Source organism: Gastrolobium bilobum, unplaced genomic scaffold, assembly GCF_033153095.1.
Source record: "Gastrolobium bilobum isolate Gb01-03AN ecotype WA unplaced genomic scaffold, APGP_CSIRO_Gbil_v1 utg29262, whole genome shotgun sequence".
Classification (NCBI taxonomy): domain Eukaryota; kingdom Viridiplantae; phylum Streptophyta; class Magnoliopsida; order Fabales; family Fabaceae; genus Gastrolobium; species Gastrolobium bilobum.
In genome coordinates, this window is record NW_026895682.1 from 115,079 (window position 1) to 142,877 (window position 27,799).

The 27,799-nt window shown below is 31.8% G+C and overlaps 3 protein-coding genes across 3 annotated transcripts; 2 read left to right on the forward strand and 1 right to left on the reverse strand.

The window, feature by feature from the left end:
* Positions 1-2,039: 2,039 nt before the first annotated feature.
* Positions 2,040-3,377, forward strand: LOC133289538 (uncharacterized). The gene is made up of 3 exons (XM_061487508.1): positions 2,040-2,216; positions 2,343-2,408; positions 3,034-3,377. The coding sequence occupies exons 1-3, from the start codon at positions 2,169-2,171 to the stop codon at positions 3,079-3,081; spliced, it is 162 nt and encodes a 53-aa protein (XP_061343492.1). The 5' UTR covers positions 2,040-2,168; the 3' UTR covers positions 3,082-3,377.
* Positions 3,378-7,468: 4,091 nt separating this feature from the next.
* Positions 7,469-8,365, forward strand: LOC133289546 (protein SMALL AUXIN UP-REGULATED RNA 12-like). Its single transcript, XM_061487516.1, has one exon. The coding sequence runs from the start codon at positions 7,541-7,543 to the stop codon at positions 7,967-7,969; it is 429 nt and encodes a 142-aa protein (XP_061343500.1). The 5' UTR covers positions 7,469-7,540; the 3' UTR covers positions 7,970-8,365.
* A 14,679-nt stretch (positions 8,366-23,044) lies between these two features.
* Positions 23,045-23,702, reverse strand: LOC133289515 (protein SMALL AUXIN UP-REGULATED RNA 12-like). Its single transcript, XM_061487493.1, has one exon. The coding sequence runs from the start codon at positions 23,639-23,641 to the stop codon at positions 23,327-23,329; it is 315 nt and encodes a 104-aa protein (XP_061343477.1). The 5' UTR covers positions 23,642-23,702; the 3' UTR covers positions 23,045-23,326.
* Between the last annotated feature and the right edge of the window lie 4,097 nt (positions 23,703-27,799).

Below are 27,799 nucleotides of genomic sequence, written 5' to 3' on the forward strand. Positions count from 1 at the left end.
TATTAAGAACAATGATCATATTAATATTTATCTTATTATAAAAAATAATTTTATCTCCTATATATATATAAAAGTATGTGAAGATTATGTAGGATCATGTAATGAGAAGAAAAAAAATAAAATATGAACCTCACATATTTTTATGTATGTGTAGGCAGTGACAGAGTCAAGAAAAAGACTCGGCCAATGCCAAAAGACTTAACTAAATAAAATTCAGCTCGTGCAAATGTTATATTATACTTAAAAATCTAACCAATAATACTAAGGCTATACCACATTTTTTAAGGAAAATATATAATAGAGTAAATATCCTTTTAAATCTTTAACAAAAAACACAGTCCTTATTTTAGTCCTTTAAAAAAAAATAGTTTCGATATTCTTAAAAAATTTAAAGTGGATCAATTTAGTTAAAATCGTGGTCCTTCACAAATTCAAAAAAGAATCATATTACTTCATTAAAAAAACTAAAATAGGTCCACTTTAAATTTTATAGGAACTATATTACTAACTTTTTTTTTTATAAAGAACTAAAATAGAAACTGAATTTTTTGTTAAAAAATAAAAAAGACATTTACTCTATATAATATTACCAAGTAGCTTCGTCAAATCGTTAAATCATCTACTAGAACATGAGATACATTAAACCCAACAATAATATTAGCTTTCCGTCAAGTCACAATCAACAATGCTGTCTGCAATGGCATAGCAAAAGTCAGGATAAAATTTAGACTTTTTTAATATTAAAATGCTGAACTCCTTAATACAATGTACATCAACTCAGTACAAAACAAATGAACAAAAGAGTTTCGAAGAGATGCAAAACTCTGATTTCAGAACTCTTTTCAAGTAGGATAAGGTCGAGTAGACTGGACCCACAAAATAATTATAATATATGTGCATTTACTGAGTTTTCAACTGAAAAAAAATGGGTATGTTCGTGTAAAACCGACACACAAAATTGAGTTCCCAGGCAATGTTGGACGATACGTGATTATCAAAGGGCCAGGAATGAGGAATGGACTTAGTTCAACGTCGAGTTTTTTGGGCTTTAAGCTTTTAAGACAAAGTGGTTCTACATAATTTACATTTCCTCTTTCTTGAATTTGAAATGACGTCAAGCGCGAGAATATTCTTGGGAATATCCTTTCTTATATTGGGCCCGTTTAGAGCATTCAGTTGCTGCAATGGGGTGGGATAGGACTAAGGGCCCATTTGGACAAATTTAAAATAAAAATAAAAATTATGTACTGTTTTTTTAAAAGAATTTTTTTTAAAAGATAAAGTTATTTTATGTTTGGATGCATAATCAGAAAATCACTTTTACATAAAATGTATGTATCTTATCACAATTTTAATCGTTAATTTTTTCAATCAGCATAAATAACTTTATATTTTATGCTCTAATTGCACTTTAGTGAAGTCAATTTCGGGGAACAGTGACAAAAATGTTATTTTTTGACAAAAATTTTACTTAAATATCACGCGAACAATATTTTTTACCAGAATGCTACGTGTTATAATTCGTTACCACTAATAGCGAATTTTATTGCCATGTCACATGACCATATTGCAGATCAAATTCGCTACCACTGGTAGCAAATTATGACACGTCAATTTTTTTCCTATAAAAATGTGCCATGTGTCACAAAATTATTGACGAAAATGGTTTTTTACCAGTCGTAGAGAATTATGTCATGTGACATTCTGAAAATTTTTACTGTTAACATAACAGTCTGGTAAATATTTTAGTGAACAGTGACAAAATGGTCACGGTTCCCAATTTCGGAATCTATATAGTTGCAACTGTTCAACGTCAGCAGGCTCCAAGTCTCCCTTATTTTTTTTGTTTAATAAAAAACCCAAAAAAAAAAAAAAATACGCAATCCATCCCAAATCTGAAGCATTCAGTTGCACAAAAATTATTGGGTTTGGGTCTCAATACGAGGTCCACATTAAGTTTTCTGGGCCTCATGGGGTTTGGATCACAAATTATATATAAAAAAAAGGTAGCTGTTTATCAAACGACATCGTATAAGTTGGCGAGTCACACTCTTTGTTTCTGGTCCTTCCTTCCTAGGGTTCGATAATCGAGATTTGAGTGTCTTGTTCTTCGTTCGGAGCCGTTTCATTCCATCGTTCCACTCTTTTGCTCAACAACAATCAATCCCATGACGCCGCCACCAGGACTTTATTCTGGTACCAGCACCCTAGCTTTGGTATGTCCTCAATTCCCCTTTTTCTGTTTATTTCCCGAGAAAAAATAAAAAGAAAGAAAGATAAAAAGGCACAAATTGAGTAAAAATAATTTTTCTATTTTCTCTAATAAAATTTTGCATTTGCAGGTCGCTCGAGCTTCTGCTTTCTCCTTTGGCCTTGTTTATGGAAGCATCAAGCTCAAGTATCTCAAGGTATTTAACGAATCCCTGTTTGACTTTTCATAGAAAATAATTATAAATCAATGTTAATTTGAATTGCAGTTTTTTTTCACTCATTTTCTGTCAAAGCATAATGGCTGATGTTTAAGGGATTTTAATTTTTAGACTGGAAAACACAGATTTATTATTGTTTGTGTGATTAATCAAAACCTCAGTTTTCAGATCCTGACTGATACTGCTTTCAGGCTAGATCTGCAGTCTTAGCTTGAATTAAATCCCTTTGCCAGGTTCATTGCTTGAGTCATGTTTTAGTCAATGATCTTGATACGAATGTTAAGTAGTCCCTTGATGCTGGGAAATTACTTATGTAATTCAGATCTGATCTGAGTTTTATTATATCATTTTATAATCTGTATTTAATCCAATGGTGTGTATTGTTGTGCTGTGTCATGTCATATGTCTTTAATAGTCTGGTTTAGTGCTCTCACAGTTCTGAAAACCACCCATTTTTTCATTTGTTATTTATAGATTATGTAGGAAATTTAGCATGCTTTACCTTGCTTCTACTTCTTATGATTATTGTTTGCTTTGTTGAATTTCTGTTTGTTTTCTTTTTTTTTTGGCGTGCTGTCATTGATGTTTGATTCTCTTTATTCAGGCAAAAGCCAAGTCTCAAGAGAAAGCTAAAGCGAAGGCTCATCACTGAAAGCAATGTGATCGCTGGGGCTATTTGCTGAAATAATTCATGACAAGGAACTGTACAATGTTTTCTCCCAATTTTTTTTTCCTGGTTTAAGCTTTGGACGACCTTAAAGCATTGAGTTTAGTGCAATGTGAAAATGTTCAATTATCACGATTTTGCCTTGTTTCAATAAATAGCCTGTCTTATTTTGAGTTCCAAGTTTATATTGCAAGGTGCCTCTGCTATGTCTTGTCATTCGCTTCAAGCCTGGAAAAATATTTTCACTGAATTGCGATGTGTCTTATTCGTAGGTAATTACTACTTTCTAATTGTTATGCATTTTGAAATTTCAGATTCATTCTAGACGAGTCAATCACTTTATTTTCTTGTGGTATGTATGAATGTCAATTGTGATATTCTTCCGATGAATGAAAAACGAGATAAAAATGGTCTACTTTTCTAAATGGAGGATTATTTCAGAATATATTACACAACAAAATGCGATGTTTTGAGTTTTTCAATATGTTCTTCCAAAAATGGGTTCTTAATAAAACGATTAATCTCTTTTATCAGGACAAGTAGAAAATGTTTGGTTTACACAATTAATATGGTTCAATGAATAAAATACTTAATTTACATATCACGCTAAATATGTCGTTGTTGTCGTCTAACTCGAGTTTTAAGAGTTTTTAGATGCTATTGTTTAACGTCAAATTATGGCGCTATGAAATATCAAGCGTTCCACTTGTATACTGTGATAACATACTGCAGAAAGTAGCTTGCTTGATGTGCTTTGTTAATGGTGTTTTATAGTAGTCGTTAGCTTTCTCCACGTTTGGTCATCGACAACTAAACATCACTGAAATGTACTAGCTTGCCAAGTATTGTGTTTGTGTTTAGAAATTAGAATTGATTAGTGTTATGCTTCTCTGCAGCTCTATGAATGGGAATTTGTGGTTTACACAAATAATCTGCGACTGAATAACAGCTGAATCTTGCTTAAATATTTCTTCACAACCCCCACAATTTTCGCAACGAATATTTACCTTCATGAATTGGAGTGATATTTGTGTGCTCCCGGCACAATTTGTTTTTGGTGGGACGGATGTGAGAGAAAAAGAGAAAAGGTTGAGGAGAAAGAAAAAAAAAATCTGTCACCTTCGGATAAAAGTGAATTGGTCATAATGTAAAGAGGAAAGAAAAAATTAGTGAGATTCACTCATTTTTATACAGTGATAAATTTTAAAAACAGAAATATCAAAATACAATATTCAATGGATTAACACGCTTAATGGGTATTCCAGAAGCTTCAATTCACAATTTTTTTGAGATGAAAAATTCGTAGATATTGCAAATCGGTCGAGACTTAGACATGCTGATTGTCAGGGAGATGAGGAACCGATAATCTCGTATGGACTCCACTACGATCCTATATTTGTCATGCTACTGTTCGAGAAGCCCATGCCTTTGAACAATAAAAGGCTACAATAGCCTTTTTGGTTATTAGGAGCACCCTATAGGTATTTCAAGAAAACGTAATTGAGCTAACTTTGGTGAATCTAAGAGCCCAATATCTACAATAATATATAAAATCAGGTGAATTGAAGACAACGCAAAACTGTTATCCCTCTTTCTCTCTCCACGGTAGCAACAATTTTCTTTTTATTTTCTCTGTTTGTTGTTCATACTGGGCCCAGCATATATTCCAAAATCGTGATTTATGCCCATATTACTATGTTAAAATGATTCTGGGGACAGGAAAATCATGGGATTAAGAAAATCAAACATAACACAACGAAATGCAGTTGATTTTGTCTTTCCGTGTTTGTCTCTTTCTTCACAATCTTTTTTATATTACAACAAGAACTATTTTTTTTTGGGGGTGGTTTATACAACAAGAACTATTTAATTTGACCTGAGTGCTCTTATCATTTATCTAATCATAATGATTCGGATGCACTTGTGCCCTGATTGGTAGGTAATTGAACAAAAGTATGTGCAAAATATATATCTAATTCGCAGTATAGTGAAAGCTAGAGGATTCGCAACATGACTTTTATTATGTTGTTTGGATCTTATGCAGTTCAAAGACAAAGATCAGGTTTTGAGTTCCATGAATCCATGATCTCAATACAAGATTGAGGGAAACATAATAATCAATTGGGGCAAGCACATGTATTGTGAACCTCTTTAATTATTGATCTCGATCCATAATAAGCGAAATAAGGGGTTCATTTAATAACAACTTAAGAGGTCGAATAATAAAGACTTGGGGAATAAGAAAAGACTGCAGACACACAACTCGATTGATAGCAACACAAAGTTCATAGGCATAATATCATAACCCATTAATAATAGGTATTACGCAAATGAGATAGGTTGTTGAGGTCACCTTAATCCACAAATGGGAATGTGCCGCAATATTAAGACGGCACAAACATAACATGCCGTTGTTATATAACGAAGGCTCAAAGTTTAAATATAATCATCTTTTTTTATTACAATTTAAGCTCATAAATCAAATATTGACTTGAATATTGAAATGCATTGCAGGTATCCCATTCATCTCAATCAAGTAAAGATATCAAACATTAGTACAATCATCTTGTGTTACAGCCCAAAAATTTCGGTTGCAATCTCGCTTCGGACAACCCTTGGACTAGGATCAACGTTGTCTCATGTCTGTTCAGATTCAATTATTCTTGGATTGATCAATTATTCACGCTACAAACAAAGCTACGCCATAATTGTTCTTATTCTAACTTGAAAATAAAATTGTTTTGATTTATGATACTTTCGTTTCTATTCATTTTCTTTTTTTAAATTAAAGGAATAACTTAGTGAAAAGGCCCTCTTTGCCTTTCTTGTTTCTAAATTCTAATGATAGCTAAATTATAGCTATATGGTTATTAATATTTTTTAGTGAGTTTTATAAATAATTGGGGGTACAGATACCAAGATGTGAGTAGCGTAAAAAAACACAAAATAAATAAAGTAATGAACTACATTTTATTCAACAACAAAATTGGGGTTCTACTTGCAACATTCAAAAACTTCAAAGTCACGCACAATGCAGCAATTTTAAAATTTTATGAGCTTGTTAATTACTTAAAATTTGAAAAATAAATATTTCATTTGTTTTAAGTCAAAGTGTAATCCGGTACATAATTAATTTTAAATTAAGGATGACAATTTTCAATATTACCCATTCACACGACATGTATACGATACAAAAAAATTTGTATTCAGATAGATTCTGTTTTCAAATTCGTGTTGGCAAAAATTCACCTTAAATTTTTTTTGTCATGTCGTGTGTCAACTTGTAACCCCAAAATTGACCTGCGTTAATATTCTTATAGTTTATTCGAGTAAGGTAAACCTGCATAAGTAATATAGTTTGAGATTGACAAATTATTCATGTCGTATTGTGTCAACCAGCAAAATAAGTAGATCATGTCAAAAATTTTAATCCGATTTTAAATTTGTGTCGTGTTCGTATTGAGTGTATTTGTATTTGTGTTGAATTTGTATCCAGTCGACCCGAATTGTTATCCCCAAAACTCATTAGTTAATATTTGAATTTTGATCTTCTAAAATTTGAATGTATAAACGATTTCTTTTTATCTGTGTGGTTGTAGTAGCTATGTAAAAAATTCCAATGGAGGTTAAACTTATACATTGGACTGGTCTCTTTTGTCTTATTTAATGTTGGGTAATACTTTTCTCATTTAACATGAGAGAAATTTTTTTTTCCTACACTAATAAAAAATATAGAACTCTCAAGTTAAAAATAAATAAAAAAGAAAAGAAATTGCAGGCACATCTTTTTATATCTCTGTGACGTGAGATAGTTATCTCCTACAGTTGAAGAAAACAATTTCCCTTTAATGTTATATAAACATTACTTTATTTTTTTGATACAATATAAACATTATTTTAACTCTCACGCGTAAGTGCTGCACTACAGATGGATCCAAAGTCTGTTATGTATAAAATATTTTGACAGCAGAGGGACCCTGTCCTTTTTCTATCGAAGCATCACCGTTGAAAAACTGAATAGAAAATTCAAGAAAAAGAATACTTTGAAAATTAAAATAAATAAAGTGTATCAGACAATACTAAAAAAATGTTTAGGATAAAAAGTTAACATTTCACCTTTAATTTAACTTTATAAAAGGTGAGCGAGTCCCTTGCAATTTGCAACGCACGATAGCAAAGAAGCAGAACTACTGGGCTAACCCTAAGCCCACATGACCCATCTCGCATCCTTCCCCATCGTCACATGGGCTTGACTACGATTGAGGCAACAGGCACAATCTCGTAATTATCTCCAACTCCAGTGGCATTTAACCCTCACACAAACCATATATTCCACATTCCCAACTAACTCAATCATCCACCTTTCAAATTCCGAATAACGAAACAAACCCACTCTCTTCCTTTTTCCACACTCCACTTTTTTTTTTTTTTTTTTCCCGAGAAAATGTCGCCGTCGACCGGAAACTGCAGCAAAATCCGTCGCATTGTTCGAGTGCGTCAAATGCTTCTCCGGTGGCGCACGAAAGCCAGATTAGCGGCGTCCGATGTCCCGGCGGGGCACGTTGCGGTGTGTGTGGGACCCAGCAGGAGGAGGTTCGTTGTGTGCGCTAATTACCTGAACCACCCGATCTTCAAGAAGCTTCTGGTACAAGCGGAGGAAGAGTACGGGTTCTGCAACCATGGCCCCCTTGCGATACCCTGCGATGAGTCTCTATTCGAAGAGCTTCTTCGGGTTATGACCCGACCCGAACCTTGCATCTCCACCTTCGAAGATATCAAGAGGTGTTGCCACGTCGATGTTCGAAGTAATAGTAGTAATTTTGACTTTGTAGGAGAATCACGGCCCTTGCTTCATGACGAGCCAATCTGCTGAGTTAACTCGGTTTTCTTGGATCGGTCTTTTCTGTGAAATAGGATATCATCACTAACTATTTTTTTTATTTTATAATTTATATTTTCGACCCTAATTGTTGAGTTTGTTTTAGAAAAATTAGTTATTGGTGAAAACGATGATTAAAAATAAAAAAGGAGTCAGGTTTTATTATTATTTTATTCGTTTTAAAACAAATGGAGTGATCCCGCGTCTAAATAGTTCAAACGGGATGGATCCTTTGTTGCGTATTGTTTTGCTATTTGTAAAAATATGCAAATTACTCGAATCCATTTTAAAGGAAGGTTACTAGATGTGTTCTTCTTTCTTTCTTTTATCTTCACCTTTTAATCTTTTGGATTTAATTTTAGTCCCCTGCAAGGATAAGGCTTTTTAATATACTTTAATAGTGGGAAGTTGTAACTTTGTAACCATCTGTTTTAGTATTTTCTTAAGAAGAATGATTCGGTTACAATTTTTTTTAACAAATTACACTAAGTATGACCGGTTATACACTTTTCATTGAAGTATAATCAGTCGTAATAATTTATAAGAATTTATAAACAAGAAGTATAATCAGTCGTAATAATTTATAAGAATTTATAAAAAAAAAAACTGTAAATATAAATTTTTCCTTTCTTAATAATTCTCTTGCATGTTTGAGAGTGTTAAACTTTTCCATAAATCTGTTTAAAGTTCAAAGGTGTATTTGTTTTTAATGGTGATAAATCCAATGTTATGATGGTCTCTATGAAAATTAGGGACTGTTAAAGGACAAGTATGTTCTCCGGTGCATAGTTTATTACAGTTTTTCAGACTCCCAAGTAAGCCAATAGCATAGTTTATTTGATCAGCATAGTTATAGGTGGATGTTAATCTCTATGAAAACCATTGACTGTAAAGGACAACTACATGTGCACTTTGCACTATAGAAGGCTGCTAGCCGAAAACTTTGACTTCTATTTCATTGCAGCCAAACACCCTATGAGCCATTGGTTAGATATCTATTACTTAGATGCCACATTTAAAAAATTCTACCGGCCGGCAATTAATTTTATTCAATAGTATTTACTTTCTACACATGTAAGATGTCCAGAGGAGTTAGATCTACAAAAGTACAAGACAGTCAATGAGCTGATAAAGTTGCTAGTTTATCAGTCACACAACAAAATTTAAGCATTTACCTTGGGTATGGATATCCACATGCAATCACGAACGAGAAACTATTGAATACTCTCGAAGTGTCGCCTAATATAGATTATTTCAGTGCCAATATATAAATATGTAAGTATGTAAAGTTCATCATTAAGTACTAAAGCTATAATGCCGATATATGAATAAACGAGGACAAATGTACAATCCTACATAGTAAGCTAGGAGGATGTAATAACTTTCTTGCATAAACATAATTATTGCCACCTGAATTTTATTCGATAATTAGTTAGATGAAAATTCAACTAAATATCTATAGGCTCAAGAAATGAAGATTTAAGCGATAACAAAGAAAGTTGTAAGATTAAGAGACAAACTCGGTAAGATTTATTTATATAATCTCCATTGATATGTTTTTTCTTCTTCTATAAATGGTCTTAATTGTTTGAGAATAATATAAATCCTTAAAAAGGTCGTTATCCAACACCTTAAGGTTTTGGATTGAAATGATTCTTTACATAGTGATCATAAGATTATGAGTTCCATCCTTAGCGAAGGTTTTGGGTTGAAATGATTCTTTACATGACATGCTTCAGTGACCATAAGATCATGAGTTCGATTCTTACCGCACCCACTTTCAAATAGAATTAATTAAACACAAGGTAAAAAAAAATAACAAAAAATTGGACCTATGCAATATCCACGTTTCAAGTCCAAAGAGCTCTTACATGAGAGTGTGTGTTAGAGAATAATATAAATCATTAAAAATGTTATCAACCAATACTTTAAAATTTTGGGTTGAATTAGTTCTATACATTAATTAAATTTATTTTAATAGATGATTAGTTTTATATCCTTTTAATAAGTCTCTTAATTTCTAAATAAATAAAGCATTAATTTTTTTAATGTTTTCAAGATATTAAATGAATGTATTTTATTATTCATTTTTTTTTATCAAGCACTAGAATAAAAAAGTTATTTTTTGGTAGATATAAAAAAAGTTCTTTTAAAATGAATCTGTCTTTAAAATAAGTTAAGGTGTATTCAATATTGATTTAATTTAAAATGTATCGTGATTTTAACTTAACAAAACTATCTCGATTAAAAGGATTATTAAGATGTTTTAGAAGGATATAAAAAAACTCTTTAATCAAATTAACTGTCACTAAGTCGATATTTGTTTCTTCATTTTAATTTTAAAAACATTGAAACCAAAAGATACGTGCTTAATTAAGCATTGATTTTTATCAAAAGAATTGTGCTTCATTTCATTTTTATCATAATTAAAAAATTTTATCAAAAGAAATATGCTTAATTTCGTTTTCTTCACGCACTGGATAACTACGTAAATTGTTGTTCAACATACTCTGAGTAATTTTTATCTAAATGGAATTTCATATGAGCAATAATTAATCAGGCACGATAATAGGCTAAAGGAAAGGACCGGGTACATATCATAAACGACCCAAAGAAGGAAATTAAGTATAACGACAAAGATTTCTTATGATTTCTTTTACAAAGCAATATCGACTTGTCAAGTATCATTCATGACCCGATTAGACGAAACACGAGAGACTGCAATGAATCAAAATTCCAAAATCGTAGTCACTCGCTTAACTTTGATTCGATCTAAATGCATGCTTTTACTTTTCTTTTATTTATTTATTTTTTTGAATCTCTTTTTGTCTTGTATAAGATAATGTATCGAGTCATTAAATGTGGGAGTACAAGGTCTAATTTGTCAAGATGTACTCGAATAGTCGAATGACAGTTAAGATTAGATCAGCTATTCGGTGGACTCACAATAACCTTTTTTTTCTTGGGAGTATATTATTTTTCTCGAGCTTGACCCCCTCAAACAACGAAGAATTCAGGTCTAGCTCCGCATTATACGGGGCTAACTTGATAATGTTACAAATGATGCTCAGTGACAAACAACTATGTTAGCTTTATTTTTGTACGGAGTTTTATTTCTCTTATGTTGTAGGTGATAAGTTATCTTATATTATAAGATAAATTAAATAAGGCTCACAATTTTATTTTATTTTTTTAAAAAAAGTAAGACACATCATTTTATGTGAGTATAACATAAAAGATGAATCTTATTTAACATAAAAATATAATTTTCCTAATATATGGCACATTTCTGATCATTATTCGGTAGTATGCACCGATACAAAGTTATGCTAGGGGCGATGCCAAGGATCACGGGTTCACTGTAATAAAAAAAAAAAAAGGGACAGTGAGTGGATAAACTGTTAACCTAGAAAGAATCAAGTACTGTCGTACAAATATATGTGGTCAATGATCATAGTCATTTTAGCACCACAAGGGCAAGAGATTTGTTTTAAAGAATTTATTTATAAATTTTTATAAATTATACTATAAGCTAAAATTAAAAAAAAACTTAAAAAAAAAATATTAAAAGCTGTTTGGTAATCACATAAAAATTTTAGCTTAAAAATTACTTAAAAACATATATTTTAAGAAAATTATCTCTATTTATCTTTGTACTTCTTCATTTTTAAAAAAGCACATAATTCAAGAAAAATAGATAAGAGCTTAAAAAAACTCTTCCTAGAGCTTTTAACTTTTAACTTTTTTCTTCATTATAAAAAAAAACTTTTCATTATAAGAGTTTTTTTCAAAATTTGTTTGGCCTAATTTATATTTATAAGTAGCTTCTAGCTTAAAAAATGGAGAATCCAAGCAAGCACTATATATTTTCAGAAGTACATAGTATAACCTAGTGTACTTCTGAGAATAAATAACATATTTTATAAAAATTTATAAATGAAAAGTTTGTAAATATAATCTCGCTTTATTCTATAAAGCAAAATCATTTATAGTTTACCCATAATGACATAATCCATGAATGTTTACTTTTATTGGAGGGTGGTTTGAAACGTTGAGCATTATTGTGGGGTTCCCCATTAGCATCTTGCTTAATTAGAGTTGTGGAAGGCTGATTGAGCCCTAATTATGTTGTTCTGATCAGCATGCTAATGGCTATGCCACATAAAAGTAAAGAAAGGGCCCACTCCGAGTGTTTGAATATTAATGATGGTGTAAAAGTATCCAATCCGAGACCAACTGATTGTTTAGATGGAAAAGCATTACTTGGGTCAGTCTGAATGGATCTTGTCTTCTCATCAATTGGATTCTTGACAACAATTTTCTTCATGTTGGGCCCGCATGCTATCATCTCCCACATGCTAAAGCCTAAAGGACCCATCTTTTCTGAAAAGTATATATACGTAAGAAAAGGGCAATGAAAATAAAGTGAAAAAGGTCCATGCCCCAATTTTTTTTTTTAAATGTATGGGTAAAAAAGAGAGAGAAGAAGAAAAAAAAAAAACCTCTAAAAATAGTTTCATTGGCAAGCTAAGCGCTCCATGATTTGTTTTAATTAGGGTTTAAAATTTGGTCAAAACAAATTTTTAGAATTTTTTGAAAGTTAAAAGAAAATTGTCTTTTAAAGGATATTAATCTCACTCTTCCTCGGTGATAATGGTGCAACGTACCATCTATTTCAATTAGAAAATAGCTTTAAGAGTGTATTTCGAGATTAATATAGTTAGAAGAGATTAAATAAGAATATTTCCGTGTTATCTATCAAAATAATAATATTTTTATTTATAAAGGAAGACATCATTAATTGGTTTGAACAAGAGCCTGGCTATGTCATTTCTCCAAGGTAGTGTTTGGTTGAAGGTTTATTTTAGGATTGATGGGAAAGTGTAGATGGATATTGGAAAATACCACGTTTGGTTCAGGTTTTTTCAAGAAATACCAGACAAATAGGATAGATGGGAAAATGACTTTTGTGTTGATTTTTTGATGAAATTCACTGTTACAGAATACCACTTGAGATGTGGTATTGTGAGATGACTGGGGAAGTGAAAAAACAGGTGCAAAGTTTCTCCCGAACATAGATTTTGCATATTTAAATAAATTTCTCTGGTAATATTTGGGTCAACCAAACAACTTTTTTTACATTTTCCTATCAAACTCACTTTCCAACCATTTTCCTATCAATTACATTTCCCTAGTAAAAAAAATTTCTCCCGAACCAAACACTATCTAACCCTCGCTCAGCACATCCAGTTGGGTCTTTTATAGTGATGTTCAATTTAAATTTAATTTATTGTAGATTTAAAATCTTTTATATTATCAATAAGTATAAAAGTGATATACTATTCAGACAATTAATATTTCCTTAATTTTAAATAATGAAGTGTATATTTGTTAATGATATATATAGCCATTGATTTTTTTGATCTAACGGTTCTGAGATGAGGTGTCAAAATTGAAATTTGACACCCGTGTCAAAGGATTCTACCTCTATATATATATTTATATATATATGGGTTTTATAAAAGTTATGTTGTAGGAAAAGTGATTGTGTAATGTTATAGAGATTCGTTTTGCGTGCCGTAGATTTTTTTTTTTGCTTCAAAAAATGTGGGCCCCACAAAATGTTGTATGTGTAGGTAACTTTTTTGTGTCATGTTAAATGATGAATGCAAAACCCTATATATATATATATATATAATTATTGATGATATTTATTTTTTTATTAATAATTAAATTTATTATAAATATAATGCCCTCCCCACTTACCAAAAAAAATATATGTATAATCCATAAATCAAAGTACCTGTTCTAGAAATTCTCATGGATCTACTACTCCTCCTATTTTAAAATTTTAGTCGTTTAATATTTTTTTACTATGATCGAGAGAGCTATTAAATTTTCATAATTTTGAAGAAATAATCAATTTATTTTTTTATTATATTAGTGTTTTTTTTATTTCATTTAGTGAAAATACCAAAAAACTAAAATTTAAAAATAGTGTCTTTTAATTTTTTCAAAATGAGAATTTTTTTTTGAATTATTAATATCTAAAAAGAGAGAATAATATATATGAGTCACACTGTTCGCAATTTAATTTACCTTTTATTTTCTGATAGAAAGAGTATGAAATGTAATTTTTTTGGGCAATACACGGTCAGAAAATATTTTAATTTCTATCTGATAAGGTGAATTGAGTACTAAACGTGCTAATTAAAATATGGGAAAAAAGTGTGTCATTTTAAAAGACACACCGTATATTCTTTCACGCTCGTAAAGAAATGGAACTCACATCTTTAAAAAAAAATTCATCCATTTTTTTATCTCATAATTTATTTCTTTCTATCACTTAAAATAACACAATTTTATATACCTAAAAATTATAAACACTTTCTCCTTAAAATATAGTGAAGTGGCCGAAAATATATAGATTATTGAAGTGGAACTAGAATAAAAGCTCATATCGTAATGAGACGGACTTACGCACGATGTAGCGTGAGCCTATGACAAATGTAAAGAGTACTTGGGATAATAAATAATAATAGTTTTTTAAGAGTTATGTTGTAGGAAAAGTGATTGTGTAATGTTATAGAGATTCGTTTTGCGTGCCTTAATTTTTTATTTATTTTTTTGTTTTAAAAAGTGTGGACCTCACAAAATGTTGTGAGGGTAAAAAAGTTTGTTGTGTCATGTTAAAGGATAAAACAAAAACCCAAATAATAATTATTGTACATTATTATCATCAAATTCAAAACTCATGAATTGCAGTTGCGAGAATTCATGCATAAATTCTACTTATATAATCATCAAGGGTTTGATTTGTGAATCCATGGGCCATCCAACGGTCAAACAGCGAGCTCTTGTTGTTGTGGGGCATATATCACGTGCTGCTCATCCCTACCAACTTCTACTTCTACGCTGGGTTCCATTACGTGAGCCTCGATCACCTACCGCATAACAGCAACATTCAATTGGCCTCACTCACAATCAGCAATTTTTGTTTTTTTGGATAGGTGACTGCAGGTTAAATTATAATTCCCTAAACTACGAGGACCCGGTACAGAATTAGTACTTTTGAGATGAGAAGACAATTTTGTCCCTACCTCATCTTCAACAATAAAACTATCATCACCGATGACCCATGGGTCATTTTCGACAAGGAGAAGCTCAACAGAATATTCCCTAGGATCTGCTTGACAATAATTAATTATTATAATATGTCATCCCTGGACATTAATCTTAGCCTGTCCTCTTTTATATCTCTTGTGACACATTGGGTGCACGAGTTTCCTCTGATTTTTTTTTTTTCAGGTTAAAACAAGAAGGTTGTTTTCTTGTACTATTCTTTTAAGTTATAAGTAATGTTTAAGACCTAATGTGCAAGGATTTAGGTTCTTCGCATATTTCTAAATACTGCATCGAATCTTGACCATTAAAATTCTATTATTTTGTTCTAAAATACGATCTGTGTTATTTGTAATTCGAATTAGGATTGCCTTGGACACTTATCTTTTAGAGTGTGTGAGACTTAATATGTGGGTAAGAACAATAATTAAATTTTTAAAAAAATAGAATTATCAAATTTATAAATGCCTGGTGTAATTATTTTATAACGGTAAAGAACCAATTCAACCCAACAGCTAAGTTCTTGGGTAGAGTCTATATTAATGATTTTATATATCTCAACATGTTCTTTCACACGAGAGCTCATTGGGCTTGAAGGGTGAACAATGCACAAGTCCACCTACCCACTGGACTTGAAGGATGGATAATGCACAAGCCCACCTATCTATGCGAGAAAAAAGAAATTTCACTGGAAACAAAGTGGAGGCGGTGAGGATCGAATCCGATACACCCGATATTGTGATCTCAATAGCTTAAGATGTTGAGTGGAGGCTACATTAATGATTTTATATATCTCAACAATAACTACAACCGATCGTAATCGCATAGGGAGAAATGTACGTTAAATTATAGATAAAGAAATCTCATTTTTTTTTTTTGTGGATGTGAATTCTCAATAAAATTTGATTAAGGATATTAAGCAATCCCAAAAATACTTATTACCACTGCAATTAAGACTTATGAAAAATAAAATAAAAATTGGCTTCCTGTGTCAAAACATTTTTTTTATAGATATTCCAATTAAAATTAATTTTTTAAACCTTTCTAAAAAACAATACTAAAGAAGATCGAACACATACTTTTATATACGGTTGCTCAGTTCTTTCTGATCAACCGAACTATTTGGTTCAAAACAGCTCTTTGAATGTCCACTTTTGTCACTAGCATTTAAACCAAAATGAAATTCTTGAGGAAGATTGAAAGAATTAATGTTTGTGGTATAGCACGCCATGATGCAAACGGAAGTAATAGTACACCCCACAATTGGTTGGTACCTCTCACTGTATCTCTTACAAATTTGTCTTTGCTCTCTCCCCACAATCCAACCTCGTCTCATAGTGTCGTTTTCATTCTCTTCTGCCCGAAGTTGATAATGTCCACAAAAACAAGAGAGGAAAAATGTTAAAATTGATTGAATTATACTAGGACTTAAAATACTAAGAAAACTAATATAATTACGTATCTTTTTGAAAATGTAATTAAATTTAAGGATTTCATTTTTCTGCAATCATGGCAAAAAGATTTATCTATTATAGACATATATTCATCAGAATTCGCTGACGGATCCTTTTTTTTTTAATCAGGATCTCACGTCAAATCTTGATAAAAATGTGTCTGTGGTAGACAAAATTTTTTTACTGCAAAAACAAAAATAATTTTGCCTATATTTAATTATCTTCAATAGTAATAGTTCTAAAAGGTATATTATGCATAGGTATGTACTCTGAAAACAAGACCTTTCCATTTTTTTTTTGTTGTTAAAGAGGACGCATCCAGGGTGTCATGATTGTAGAAATTTTTTTGACCTTATAATGTAACCCTAGTTTCCTTTTATCTTGGGCTTTGGATTACTTGAGTCTACACCGTATTTTTTATATATAATGTATAATCAAATTTCATCTTATTGGGCAGTTTGTTTCGGATTTTGCAACTAAACCATGTTCACCCCTAATTAAGGCTAACTCCACGGCGGGTTAACCTTAAAAAAATAAAATAAAAATACTTCATGGCGGGTTAAATGTATCCTCATTTCTCTCTGTGATAGAATTGGTGATGAGGTTTAAAATCTGATAACTAGGAGTGTAAATAGGTTAGACTATGTTAGGCTTTGGTTTAAATAGGTCAAGCTTGTGTAAAAAATATTGGGTCTAGCCTGCCTTGTTAGCCTGTGTAGGCCCCAAATTATAAATATGACCTGACTTATATTTAAAAAATAAAAGCCTTGACCTAAGCCTATTAGCCTGTTTAAGCCAGTGTTTTAAAACCCCACCCCGCCCTCCGGGTTGACCCGGGTCAACCCTGACCCCTCCTTTCTGAGGGTTGGGGTCACAAGTTGGACCTTATATGCATATCGATCCCTCTGACCCCAAAACCCGATCGGATTTCAGTGACTCCCGGGTCAGAAGGGTCAAATGGGGTCACTGCATGTTTTTTGTTTTAAAAATTCCATGAAACAACATTGTTTTATTAAAAAGATAAATAAAAATATTTGCAAACCTAAATCTAATCGTTCTCTTCTCTCCTAGTGACCTAGACGTTTTCAATCTTCACCTCGCTGCCGTGAATCTTCTAGAAAAGGTAAGAATTTTACTCATTCAAATGAAATCCTTACGGTTGTCGATGGAAAACACAAACTCATTCTTACTTCCTTTAAATTTTTCTTTGTCAGAGACCTTCTCAAAAGAGGCAGAACTGGGTCAGCGTAGTGACCCATTAGAATATGAGTTTTGTACTTTAGTATCTTGATACTTTAATTAGGTTGTGTAAAATTAACTTGTGGTTGTAATTGGTGAATTATGTTAAGTATATTTTGAATATTTGATGATAGGTGGTTTGTTTTTTAATATTTTCATATAGGATATATATTTATATTATTTTAATATGTAAAATCGGGTCAGCGTAGTGACCCAGTGACCCCCCGGTTGAACCCGTGACCCCTGACCTCAGTCGGGTCGATGCCGGGCCGAGTTTTTAAATACTGGTTTAAGCCTGTTAAACACTCAACAAGTAAAAGAATAACTAAGATAATAGGGAAAAAAGTGTGTCATTTTAAATGACACATCTTACGTCATTTTACTATCACAAAGAAGTGAAATTCACATCTTTAAAACTTTTTTCCCACTCTCTCTTCCATGATTTATCTCATTCTCTTATTTAAAATGACACAACTTTGTGTTCTTTTAAATGATACACACTTTCCCCAAAATAATGTTACTTTATTATTCAAAATTATTGAAAAAATAATTTTATTTATTTTCTTTAAATAAATAATATGATATAAGCCGACCTATAGACTTATAGACCCGACATATATAAAAAGGCCTATGACCTGTTTTCTAAATAGGTTTATTTAAAAGACTAAGCCTATTCTATTTTACTATTTGTAATAGACCAAGTCTGACCTAATATAGGCTAGGCCGTAGGCCGACCTAGCCCATTTACACCCGTAGTGATAACTATAGCTTAAAAATTCAGAATCTGCCTTTGATGGGAAAAAATTTGATATGGTCCAAAACTTTGATGATCCCTCCAGTAAAAGTATGACACTTGAATCAATTTTTTTTTCTCTACTCTCTCCTTCTCAGCTTCTTCTCAATTTCTTTCTCTTATGTCCCACCAATTGCACTAAATTCCTGCTCGTTTGATGGGTAGGCAGTGACTTGCCCTAGCTATCTAGGCTACCACCCAAATCTCTCTCTCTCTCCTAGAAAAAAAATATCTTATAACTTCTGGTCACTTTTCATTAAACTTAAAAAAATAAGAGTATGTTATAAAAAAAAAAAAAAAATAAGAGTAAAATTCTTTTTTGGGTTCATACAAAAAATATGATCCTCACTTTAGTCTCTTACAAAAAAAATTTAATGATTTGGTTCCTATGAAATTCAAAGTGAACCTATTTTAGTCTTTTAAGGGACTAATATGGGTCTTTTTTAAATTTATGAGGGATCACGATTATAACTAAATGCATCCATTTTGAATTTTTTAGGGACCTCGAAACAAATTTTTTTTTGTAAGGGACTAAAGTGAGGATCATGTTTTTTGTTAGATTCGTAAGAGGACTTTACTCAAAAATAAATGGAGAACGATCTGTTTACAAACTTTTTTTACAAATTACATTATATATTTCCAGGAGAACATAGTATAACCTAGTGTTCTCCCTTCCAGAAAAACATAATGTAGTTTGTAAGAGTTTGTAAACAAAAAGTTTATAAATATAACCCTCTCAAAATGAATTGGTTTTTGTCAAAATATTGTTACATACTTACATTTTTAAAGTGTGAGAGTAATATCTTAAAATAAAAAAATAATATACGTAGATAGTTTTCATAATTAATATTTATAAAAGCTCAAACTTTTTATCGTGTAGTTGGCTCCAAAACATATTATGGTTATTTCAAGGGCACTGGATCTACAGTAGTATAAGAATAAAAGTCATTTATATATCTACGTGCATATATACTAATTGTAATTTATTAAGTTATTAATTGATAAATATAATTCAATAAATTATATAACCATCAAATAAATACACATAAAATAATGACAGATTGGATGTAAATTTTTACTTTTTAATTTTTACTCCTGTATACATTTGGTCACGCCCCTATTACAAAATTTGTTAGTATTTATAACTAATATAACCACATTAATCCGGTAGTAATGCTACATGTTACAAAAAATTTATGTGACAGATTTGCTATATCATAAAACGGTTCCATTATTTAGTATGAGAAATTTTATATAAAATTGTCAAACTTATCTTAAATGTATTAAATAAGTGAAAAATTCTCACATACTAGTTTCTATTAAATATATGTCAAGAGTTGTTATAACAAAATATATATATATATATATATATATATATATATATATATATATATATATATATATATATGTCAAGAGTTATACAACAATTTTTTCAATCGATAATCCATTTTTTCATATTACAGATTCATGTCATGTCATTCATATTCATTAATTTCTCGTAAAAATTATAGTGTCATTTACCGTTTTGTTATAAATCTGCCCGATGTTATACATAATTGCAAGCTAAAAAAAAGCAAAGAAGGTAACATTGATTGAGTATTGACAGTCTGATTCTGAATCTCAAAATCTGAATTCTGAAGAATAGAAGAGAACATGGTAAAAAAAATAGTTCAAGATTGGCACTTTCCATGAAATAGAAGAGAACATGGGTGGGGCACTTAGGGACAAAATTCCAAAAGAGAAATTCCCAACAGTAGATCCCAAATCTCCCCAAGTGAAAGACAATAATAACTCCCTGAATTAATCTATTGGGAATTTAATGTATCTAAAACTAATACAATGAAGTACAGGGCAAGTTCAAGTGCATCATTATTGGAGAAAGAAAACGAATAGATATTACAAGAAAACAAACAAACAAACAAACACTAACACATGAGAATTTGAGGCTATAGCTTTGCAAAAACAATCACCTCATGCCACATAATGAAAAACTCATTTGTAGTCACAACTGGCATTTGTTTGAACTCTTTGGTTCATTAAATTGACTAAAGACCCGTTTAAAACACTTCTATTATAAAATTCCTTTGTATACTTGCTTTAAAAAAAAAAAAACCAGAAGTCACAAAAAAAGTCGAAAATTTAATTTTTTTTGGAAGTGAAAAATTTTAACTTTTAAAAAAAAGCAAAATTCAAAATTCAAATATGTTTTTCAAAATCCAAATATTTTTTTTAAAAAATCTAAATAGCTTTAGTTTTTGTAAAAAATACTTCTAAAATAAGTAAGACACAAAAAAAAAAACACTTTTTTTTTAATTCATCCAAACAAAGCCATATCTTTTGTTGGTCCAGACAAATCAAAGGCTCATGTGTGTTTGTGTGAGCAACCACAAAAGAGAGAATCAAAGGCATGGGCAAGACAGAAATGGGTGAAGATATTTTATCTCAAGAGGGAAATAAAAAAATTGGATTGTAGGAAACAGAAGACATTCTTTTGGGGCCAAGGGAGTTGCCGAGTTGGTGAGGCAGTTATAAGAGGAGTTGTGAATGTCAGAAGTCCTTTGTGGCTGAAATGAAAAGAAAGAAAAAAGGATGCATTAATAATAGTAAGAGGACCATATTATCAGAGGCACCCTTTTCTCCTCAGCTGGTCCTTCTGTTATAGGAAAACTATATCTGCTTTCACAGTTTGTTTCTATGCAACTTGCTTAGCCTTTAATTAATGCTTAATAATGATTTGCAGCCACTTATTCCCTTCAATGACTCAACCTCTCCCACGCTTACTCAAGGATATATGTAAAAGAGAGTTGAAATCACACATAAAAAAATATCACATGATCTATTTCTATTTTATTTTTTTATATCGTCATCCTATGATTGAGTGTGAAGTTAAGCTATTAATATTTTCATTAAATAAATTTAATAACGCAGTTAAGTCTTTGAGCCTCTTTCAACTTCTGAACCCACATGTAAAAGTGCATCAGCTTTTGACTTTTCGCCAAAAGAAAATATTGCGCATAGTCAGTACCTCCGAGGCTGCAATGTTATTATATGAGGAAAATATACCCAAAGGCACGAAGAGCATTTATGTCCTGTCTTCATCATTAACAACCTCTTTGCACAAATTGGCTTCAAATCATGGTCCTCCCAGTCCCAGTTTGCTTATAATCAAGGAGCCATCAAAGTATAAAATATTCAAAATGCATCTTCTTATAAATTTTGTATTTATATCTTGTTTAACAGACATTAAATAGATGATAATATTTTAAAACTTGTGAAAATCTATCAAAAGAGAGATATATACCAAAATTTCACGTGATAAAGTCCTATAAAAATCTAACATGAAAAAATCCATTTCCAGAATATCTATTTTTTAACTTAATTATAGACAAAAGTATCATGTACCGAAAGTTATATACGTTGAGACCATATAATAATAACTGAAAAGCGAGGAGAACAAATATTGTGAGAGTTAGCTATGCTTTAAACTCCTCCCAAAAGTGGTATTGAGGAGGTGAGGATCTGTTTAGCTCTTATGTACTAACTGAGTTACCATCATTTGGTATTATTTTCTAATTCTAACAGCCATATATTTAACAAAAGGACAAAACAGAATCGAGAAGTGTGCATCTTTTCATGCAAGTCATCCCTTACCATAAGTTTCTTCTTTTACAAACTCTAAATTTCATTTCCGTAGAGGTTAAGAGGTCACATTGCACTTGAATTTGATAAAAAAAAAAAGAGAGAACAAGTAACCTAAATAAGCAATTTTTTTTGGAAAGGAAGATCTACCATAAAATACTACTTTCTTGTACAAGACTGAGTATGCAAAGTTTTGTAAAAGCATCCAAATATATCAACCAACATTTAACAACCAAATGTTCTCATGAGAAGTGATCAAAACTGGTAGGTGTTTTTAAATTAATCTACATTAATATGATTTTGCTTCTTGTACGAGCTTGTATACCTATTCTTACGGAATGCAGTAATCATACAAAAGTGGGGCATTCTTCTATTTTATAGTTGAAAAAGTTAAGCCCAACTATACCTAGATGATCCGTACAAATCAGGTACTGCACCTTCTCTGGTCCCTTACCTTTATTTACTTTCATGAATAATAATACATGATTTTGTTAACAAGAAAAACATAATTTATTATTATTATTATTATTTTTGGTAAAGAAACATAATTTAACATTGGATCTAATCTTTTGTTGTCTAAGTTGCTAACAAGCACAGCTATTTATTTGGTTGCACAAATTTTTTTCACACTTTTCTTTGCACCATCCCTTATCAGAATAAAAATGATTTGCAAATGAGGGTATTGAGATTTGGCATAACCTACTGCAAATAATTTTCAACCAGGAAAAAGAGAGAGAAGAGGTGGCACAGTGATGACATTCAAAGAAGCAGAAGTTTCATTAACATAAAACTTCTCTCACAGGGTATAATATAGAAGCTCTGTGAGGAAAACCTCAAACATTTGTACAATTTTCAACCCATGAAATCTTCATGGGTACAAAGTTAGATTCACATAATTGACATAAAAACCAAATAGTCTAACCCTCCCGGTCCCTTCCAAAAGAAAAAAAAAGAATGAGATGGAAAAATAGCAGATCGAGAATATTGATGAGAACCAAAATGGCTATGATGAAGGGAGATGCTAAAAAAAGAGAAGCAAAAGCTGCTGCTGCTTCATCTTGGTCATCATCCACTTCAATCAGAACCACCAAACATGTCCTTCTTTCATCTGATCATTGATGTTAGAGACTGAAAAACAACTTCTTCACAAGGAATAGTGATGCCCATATCATGATCAAAGCCGAATTCTTCTTCAGCTTGTCTAAGGAGGGATTGGAACTGAGGGTGAGCCAAGAAAGATATTGGGACAATGTACCTACTTCGTTTTTCACCAACATAGACAGCAAAGTGACCTTTTGGTACGTCAAGAGGTAGGACATCATCGTCATACTCATGCTTCTTTCCTAAGCTTGAACACCTTTTGAGGATTTGTTTCAAAACAGCACTTTGGGGAAGCTTGTTAGATTTTCTGATGGCCATTTTGAGTGAAACAGAAGGATGTGGTGGTTTTGAAACAAAGTTGGGTGTGTTAGGGACTTAAAAGACTTAAGAGAGATTGATAAGAGAGGGTAGAAGAAGTAGTTGTAGTTGTGATGGGAAAGGTAAGGGTTAAGAGGGGGTATTTATGGAGAGGTTAGGGAGATAGTGAAAGACAGAGAAAGAGAGGCAGAGAGGGTCATGTGGAGTGTGAGAGCAAAGGAGTAAGGACATACCACGGGTGTTTTCGGGTTTGTGTATTTGTGCAAGGACATGGTGGGAACCAAGCCCATTGGCTATGTTAGTCTATGTTTGTACTCCTGCCAGCAACATGGACCCAATTTCTCTTTAGTACAGCCTCAATACTACATGTACCTCTCTGCTTTCAACCTTGTTATTCAGATTTCTGCACCACCGAATTATCTTTCTTTGCTTTCCTTGAAAAGTTTTATTATTTGGGCTCTTTTGGATAATGCTTAAAGGACACAGCCTCTTCATAAACAATTTTTAATACCTGTCTTCTTTTCTCTTTTGACCCAAATTTTGGATAACCTAGTATTCTTTGGATTTTAATTTTGTTTTAGACTCTTTACGTGTATATATATATATATATATATATATTTTTTTTTTCAGAGCAAAAGTTTATTTCTCATCTTGTTCAGATATATAAAATCATTAATGTAACTTCACCTAAGAGTTTAAGTTTTGAGTTGAATTGATTCTTTACATGGTGTCAGAGCTCGGTGTACCGGATTCGATCCTCACTGCCCCCACTTTTTTTCAAGTGAAATTTCTTTCTTCGCACAGATAGGTGAGCCTGTGTATTGTCCACCTTTCAAGCCTAGTAGACTTTCATGCGAGATGGCATGTTGAGAGATATAAAATCATTAATGTAATCTCATCCAAGAACTTAAACTTTTGAGTTGAATTAGTTCTTTACACGTATATTTGTCACCCTTCCTGGCTTAATATTTTGGTACAGTTCATTTAAGATCTGTCCCAAAAAATGTGTGGCCTATATAGATCTCGGACAATTTTTTTTTTTAAGCACATAAATATGAGAGAATTTGTTTTATTTACATACAACTTGCGGATATCCCTCATACTTGTATAAACAAGCTTTTAATTTTATTTGGGTGTAGGTAACATCACTATCACAAAAAAATTAAAACTCATTTTATAGTGTTTAACTGATGTGTGACTGTTTGAGGAAATAAATAGAATTTTTTTTATATCGAATCCTACTCAATTCTCACCGCCAATTTCTCTATCATATATAGTGTGTTCATTGGTACAACTGTGCAAGTACAACCTGGCGATGGTTTGGCTTTTGTCATTGTTGGGCTTGTGAAACTGTGAACTGATGAGTGACACATGAAACAGAAACCCATGTGTCTGTTACAGTGTTACTCATCCTTTCCAGGTTTTGAACTCAGTATCATTTACTTTACCTTCAAAGTTCAAGTGCAAATTCGACCTTAGCAAATCCGATCCAATCCTAGCTATAAGATGCTTCTTCACCTTCCAATTTCATGAACAAATGTTTGACTATCATAGTTATGTAATCGACTAGTAATCTAATATCTATCTATTCTGTTTTTTTTTTTAAATAAAAAAGGGGTTAATTTAGAGCAAATCATAACCACCAAGCTAAGCTGTCGAGCAAATTTGAATGGGAAACTGGAGAGGTCATATTCAACAACGTGGTAGGTTGGTTGGTTGGTTCTTTTATTGGAAGACATTCATATTAATTGTTCGATAGCAAAAACAAACAAGAATAGACTACTCTATCAATGTATAACAAAATTGTTGAAAATTTTAAGCATAAATAATTAAATCGTATATTGGTAAGAAGTGAATTAAGGGAAAATCATATACATAAGAAAGACTACAGACTCTCATTGCCAATTTTGGACTCTCACAATTTGTAATAAAAGCTAGTTCATGCTTGTCAATTTCTCAACCTACATATTAATTGAATTGTTGCAGTGTGCGCTACTATGAGTAAGTGTCTCAACAATGCAGTGCTTCCCCATGTGGTCCTGCCTTAACCACGACCACTAACAGCAGAAAGACAATAAGACATAAATTATATCCAATATGCACCACCATTTAGGTTACTCAGCATCCATATTGCTTCGTTACCTTAGCATGTTCCCAGTCTCAGAAAGCGATCTTAGAAGGATAAACTCAGTGACACATATACTGGAGTGTCCTCGCTCAATGCCAAACTCCATGATAATTTGGAGGACAAACTCATAGGTACAAATTCAAGCACCTAAATGAGAATTTGCCTTGTTTTAATTCTATGGTGTAAAATTCTCACTCAAGTCAATTTTCACTACTCATCCGTCAAATTAATGATAAATCCACAGTGCTTTAATTTATCTCGTTATCATATTGAGCTGGAAAAAAAGTGAAGAATTTTTTGGATTTGCTATACTTTTTAAAGATAGATGCGATGAAAAAAGTGAGGGAGAGAAAAGGCAACAAAACAAAGGGTTTAATATTTCTAATGTTGTAAGAAATAAATTTATCTTTTACACTCACATAAAAATATGCAGGACCTATGTGAGTGAATATGAATCTCATACACTTTTATGTATAAATGTAGGAAATAAATTTATCTCTTTACAATGTGAGAAATAATAAACCCAAAAACAAAATGAATAGTTGGGATGAGAAGTTTGTGAGTTTGAAGGCATTACCGTTTGAAATATATTAACAATCTTAAGGTACACATAGGAAACCAAATAATTGGATGTCGCCTTCCTAGAATAGACTCTTCATGTTCTGTGAATGAGATTAATCGGAGAAAGAGAAGGATTTAAAATTAGGAAGAAACTTGAAAGGCCCCACCATTTTCACCAAAATGCGGAGCTCTGATGAGCAAATCAAAGAAGGGATGTTCTTTTAAGTTGATGGGGACTTGAACTTTACTTTGGCACATGAAGGCCATGTTACTCTTGCCCCTAAAATCCACTTGCTAAGGGTCTTATGAGATCACTCCAACCACTAGAAAACGGCTAGCGTTAACTCACCCGTCTACTTTCCTCACAACTTCTGTAAATTTGTAAATTGTCCTCAATTACTTTTGTCATTTCTGTTTTTTTTTTTTTTTTTTTTTTTTTTGACGAAAATGTGTGTAAATCAAATTAGTGTTCAAAAGAAACCCATAATGTTATAAAAAAAAAGAAAAAAAAGAAACCCATAAATCAAGGGAATGCCTATCTTGTAGATGTTCCAAAAGTGAATGGAGTTGCAGCTAATGATATCATAGGGACGTGAAGTTAGTAATATTTACACCTTTTGTGATGTGAATTGTCAGCAATGCTTGAATCCAGAATTGCAATCATACACATAAGGTGAGGATATCACTTGTTGACTTAAATGGGGAGCTTGACTTACCTAGAGGATGAAAATAGGCAAATTCTGTGTGCAAGCTTGTTAAATTTGGTTCGAGCACTATCAAGTTCATAACACAAACAGATGAAAATCATCAGTTAAAATTTGTTACAAGAGTTTATAAGTGTAAAAGTTTGTATTTATATAATTTTTTTTAAAAAAATAATAAAGAACCTGCCTTTATTGTACATAAAGTCGTCCTTTTTAGACGCATTAATTATTATACCAAATTAAAGCAATCCAATCATGTTTATACATAATTAATAAAACAACAATTAGATCTAAATATGAAATATCATAAATACCTCCCCGAATTACAATATTTTTTTTTGTCGAATTTGAGTTTCAAGAGTATTTTCAAACTCTTTCTCGGAAGCAATGCTGTTAAAATTGAGATTTTAAGTAAAATTGTAATATAAAAAAATCATGAAAACGTAAAAACATTTGGAATATTAATAATGAAAGTGTTGGGCATGACTCATACTTCGAATGCTGATGAAGGCCCTAGTTGTCGGAGTCAGCAAAAATGTAACTAGGGTCCCGCTCACCTGGGTCCGGGGGCAGCGCCCCATGCCCGTAGAGGTTAGGTACTGTCGTGGACCTCTGTTTTATTGTAATTTTCTTAGCAGTTTGGGCTAGGGCCCATGAATAGCTGTTGTTAGGATTTTGTAATCCTATTTATATTTGCCTTGTAAACCGAGAGACTTATAACGAATGTCAGTGAGGTGAATATAGTACAGACAAGCTGGACGTAGC